Here is a 4819-nt window from a genome sequence, read left to right on the forward strand (position 1 = left end):
AAAAAAAAAAAAAGAGAGATCTGGTGAGGACATCAGGTAGGCAGGTAGTACACATATATTCCTGGTTAGTATACTTCATATTCCTGGTGACTACACACGTGTATCCTGGCTAACTTCAGTTAGCAAGAACAGTTAGTGAGAAGTGTAACTACAGAAGCCAAAAAGCAAGGTTAGTACATTAAGGGACTTTCCCAGATCCTGAAACTACGGACCAGGTCTTTGATGGACTGGGTCTTTGTTCCTTTTTTGGTGGGTATTGGGGCCTCCATGCTGTCTTCTAAGATGAGAATGGTGCCTCCAACATGGCGTTAGTTGTGCTAAGGTCTCGGGGCCTGCTATACCTAAAACAAAAACCACAGTATGGTCATGGAAACTCCACATCTGTTTTCTCAGTTAACTGCAGCCACCCCCATTTAATGCCATGCAGGCATAACCATTACATTTGCTCCTGCTGCGTCGGGTCAGTGATTTGAACTGTATTCTGCAAGGCAAATCAGCCACCTCTCCTGGGGTCATCTGAGCAGACCTAACACAGCTGGCCCTTGGCCACTTCCTCATATTCGCATCTTCCAGGGTGCTAGCCCAGACTTCTGCACAGGGGGGCAGCAGTGTGCCAGATGATGCCTGGGCAATAACAAATCTGTAACCAGCCTCAAAAATTCCGATTTGTAGCTGGCTACCTTCTCTGCAACTGGCCTGAAGTTGGGAAAGTTTTACAGGGCTGATCAGGCTTGAGCCTGTGGGTCTGATACTGTCTCCATGCAGATAGAATGGATTTGATGTCCACACTGCTATAATCTGCTTGTGTGCTAGTTGGGAGAAACACCCCACACAGTCAGGATTACAAAGCTGAACTATGTTGTGAGAGTACAATAGAAGACTCGAGTTTGGCTTGCTGATTTCCCCCCTATTCACCAGCATAGTTCACGAGGTAGTCCTTTTATCCACGGAAAGTTATTTGTTCTTACATATTTGATGGGTAGAGAGAGGGAGACAGATAGACCAACGGGGTCCAAGTGACTGACACACCAGCTCAGTCTATGGAGGACTAAGGGAGCAGCTGGTTGTCAATAGCCATGTTCAGTCAGACCTAGGAGTATCTAAGGCTCCCCATGACCTGGCTCACCGTGCAATCCCGGGGGTCTAGCAGTACCCCACCCAGCAAGCAAGAACGCCTTGATGGGCTAGGAGCCCAGGGTTGGTGTTGTTTTCTTCTGATTCCATGCCACAGACGAGCTTCTGTATAGAGGAAAGAGAAGGCAACTGAGAGCAGCCGATTTGATCTTGATTATTAACTTGATGGGATTTACAGTCACCATGGAAACAAGCTTCTCGGCATGTCTGTGCAGGAGTTTCTAGTTAATTGAGCTGGGAAGGCTCACACGAAATGTGGATGGCACTAGTCTGTGAGCTGGGGTTTCAGGCTGACTAAAAAGGGGGGCAGTAGCTGAGTACCAGCATTGGTCTTCCTTCACTTCCTGACTGTTAATACAGTATAACTGGCTGCTTCAAGCTCTTGCCACCATGACCTCTCCACCAAGAGGGATTGGAGGGATTGGATTCTAAGAGCCAAAATACATCCTTTTCCTTTCCACAGTAGGCAAAGTAACTAATACAAACAGGTAAGATCCAGAATAGATCAAGGATCAATATCCCGAAGGCCCTAATCAATCGAGAACTAATCAATAGCAGAACACATGGGTAAAAAGGGAACTATTGGGGTTTTTTTATGCTGAAGTCATTCAGATAATGAGAAGGCTTGCCCGTGGAATCCTAGAATAATGTTTTATCTACACAGTCCAAAATTAGAGTGGGCATCTTTTGTTTTGTTTTGTTTTTTGCTTTTTGTTTTTTGAGACAAGGTTTCTTCGTATAGTTTTGGAGCCTGTCCTGGTTCTTGCTCTATAGACCAGGTTGGCTTTGAACTCACAGAGATCTGCCTGCCTCTACTCCTACATGCTGGGATTAAAGGCATGAGCCACCACTGCCCAACTAGAGGGAATCTTGATAGTGATTATACAACTGTATCTTAGCCTGAATCGAGAGCATTCCTATCCCAAATTCTACGTACAGCCTCACTATTCACATTATTTGATTGCATCAATTAAAATCAGAGCAACTACCATTCTGTCCTTTGTAGAATGAAATAGAACATCTGCTGGTTTCAAAACAGCCCCCTCCGTTGGTGTGAATTCATCCGCCCACCTACCTACCCAGCCCTCCATTTAATAACACCCAAAACAAACCTAACACATCATAGATCACTATGTAGCCCGTGTCTTTGTTTACACCCCCTCTGATTACTTATAGATGGGAAACATAAAGAAGGGAGTTGGAGTTATTTAGGTACCAAAGAATACTCTAGAAGGAAATGTTTAGCAAAAATGTGCTAAATAAATATCTGCAAAGATAAAGGCGTAGAAAGGGGGAAGGGTGGTAGAGCGGAAACAGGAAATGCCCTGCCTGGTGGGTGAGATTCTTGCCCAATATCTGTCTGGGTTTTGACTTACACCGGGGGAGCTGCTAAGTCTGGGAAGTAGAGAGGTAAGTCTGCCCGTGTGAGGCTGCAGACAAGTGCAGGTGGGCATTAAGGCCACAGAGGAAGACACTAGAAGTTCCTCTAACCAGTGGCTCTCAACATTCCTAACGCCTCAACCCTTTAACGTAGTTCTTCGTGTTGTGGGGACCCCAACCATAAAATTATTTTCATCGCTACTTCCTAACTGTAACTTTGCTACTGTTATGAATAATTAATGTAAATATCTGATATGCAGGATATCTGATATGCGACCCCTGTGGAAGGGTCGTTGGGCCCCCAAAGGCATGACCCCCAGGTTGGAAACTGCCGCTCTGTGGTCTCTATTATGGTGTCAGAGCCTGAGACAGTTTCTTCTCCCCCACCCACTTGTTTCTCTTGTTTATTCCCCTCCAGTTTTCCCAAGAATTCTGAGTCCTGAAGAGAGAGGGGAAAGGCAGGTGGTCGGTCATACACCCCCACACCCCACTCCCTCTCCATTCCCACACTCACGTCTAGGTCTGCCCCAGGACAACGTGGGCTGAGGAGCCTCCTGCCTGGCAGCTAGAACACCCAGGACCATCTTCACCTGTCCGTGGCTTGAAGCATGCAAGGGTGGTTTGTGGTGGCCCCATTTGAAATCCCAGCCCTGAGAGGAGAGGATAGAGTTTGAGGCTAGCCTGAGTTACACAAGTTGGCCAACACCCTGAGTAACAAGGTGATCCCTTGTTTCAGAAACAAAACTAGATGACAAAATCCAAAAAGAACATGCAAGAGAGTGGGGGACAGGGAAGCTCAGTGACAAGCTTGTCGAGCAACCCGAAGGCCCTGGTTCGATTCCCAGTAGAGGGGGGGGAAAAAAGCTCAGAACAGCATAGGGCACCTCATTCACGCCCTCTACTGCTCGAAGCTGAGGTAGCTTCAGTTGGACCGAGCCTCAGCTGCAAAGCAGGGTGCACCGGAACAGCTTCCCACTTAGGGCCCGTGTCTAAGCAACTACACTCTGCAGGACACCAGCCTTGAACTCAGTGCTTCCGAAGAGACCGGATGCCGGCTGGAATTGCCTCCTGTGATGGCTTCTCTGTGCTCACTGTCGCTCTCAGTGCGCCATGCGCTCTAAGCCTCGGATTTTCAAACCTTTATTGTCCCTATCACAATATTTCCTTAGGGGAGGGAGTCTCTAGGAGAACTGAAAGCCGGGCATCCTGCATCTTAACTCTGGCCAAGTAGGTACCCGAATCCCTCTTCGGAAACAAGCAACTAGGTGCCCCGAGGATGCTGGTCAGGTCCCAGGAGGCGGGTCTGGTCTGGGGCTTTGATCCCGGCTCTGGAGGGCCCGCCCACTTCGGTAGGCAGGGGCAGGGATGAGGTCCGGGTTCAGGATCTGAGGGCTCATACCCAAGAGTCACACAGCGGGATGCCAGGGGGTTGCTCCGCTCTTTGTCCTCCGGGAGGTTAATTAAAGAGGTGACCCACAGGAGGCTGGGCAGACTGACCTCTCCAACTGCCCGATTGCCTGACAACACGAGGTGGGCAGAAGAGTCCTGCCTGCCGACCATGGAGCACCGTGTGAAAGTGAAGTCCTGGGTAGAAGAGAATCGGGCCTCCTTCCAGCCCCCGGTTTGCAACAAGCTTATGTGAGTCCCCAGCACCCGTGACTTCTACCCACCCCTTTTCTTGTTCCTCTTCCCCCTCCTCTTCCTTTTTCAATTCCCTCCCACTCCCGCCTGGAGTTCCCCACCGCTAGAAGTGTGCCCAAGGGGGTTTGCCATCCACCTGGTTCTTTCAGGCGAGGGTGAGGACTGGCTGTTTCAGTACCTCAGTCTGTTCCTCTTTCTGGAGACCACAGTAGAGACGGTGGCTTTGACTTCTGAGTCTGACCTGAGTGTCTCTGAGGCTGTGAGAGATGAGGTGGCAGTCCTTCCGTGACTGAAAGCAACCATACACCTTGGGAAAATCATGGTTTTCAATGCCCCAGACTAGAATTTAGGAGCTGGAGACAGCTGGACCACACACCTCAACCCTGGCAAACCCTGAAGCCACGGTGTCAGAGCACCACCTTCTTTGGATGGTGTGTGGGGGGGGGGAGGGATGTCTCCATAGCCTAGGCTGGCCTTAACTCACTATGTAGCTAATAGTGGGCTTGAACTCCCAATCTTCCCCCTTCCACCTCCAAGTGCTCTTTTTTTGTTTGTTTGTTTGTTTTTTTGTTTTTCGAGACAGGGTTTCTCTGTGGTTTTGGTTCCTGTCCTGGAACTAGCTCTTGTAGACCAGGCTGGTCTCGAACTCACAGAGATCCGCCTG

General features: G+C 49.2%; 1 protein-coding gene across 1 annotated transcript in view; it reads left to right on the forward strand.

Moving 5' to 3' along the window:
* Positions 1-3929: 3929 nt before the first annotated feature.
* Positions 3930-4819, forward strand: part of Haao (3-hydroxyanthranilate 3,4-dioxygenase) — a 15128-nt gene continuing 14238 nt past the window's right edge. Inside the window, exon 1 of the mRNA XM_005360743.2 lies at positions 3930-4152. Coding sequence (XP_005360800.1) covers positions 4073-4152 — 80 coding nt within the window. The 5' untranslated portion in view covers positions 3930-4072. The remainder of the gene's footprint in view (positions 4153-4819) is intronic.

The sequence above is a fragment of the Microtus ochrogaster genome, linkage group LG3, assembly GCF_000317375.1.
Source record: "Microtus ochrogaster isolate Prairie Vole_2 linkage group LG3, MicOch1.0, whole genome shotgun sequence".
Taxonomy (NCBI): Eukaryota; Metazoa; Chordata; class Mammalia; order Rodentia; family Cricetidae; genus Microtus; species Microtus ochrogaster.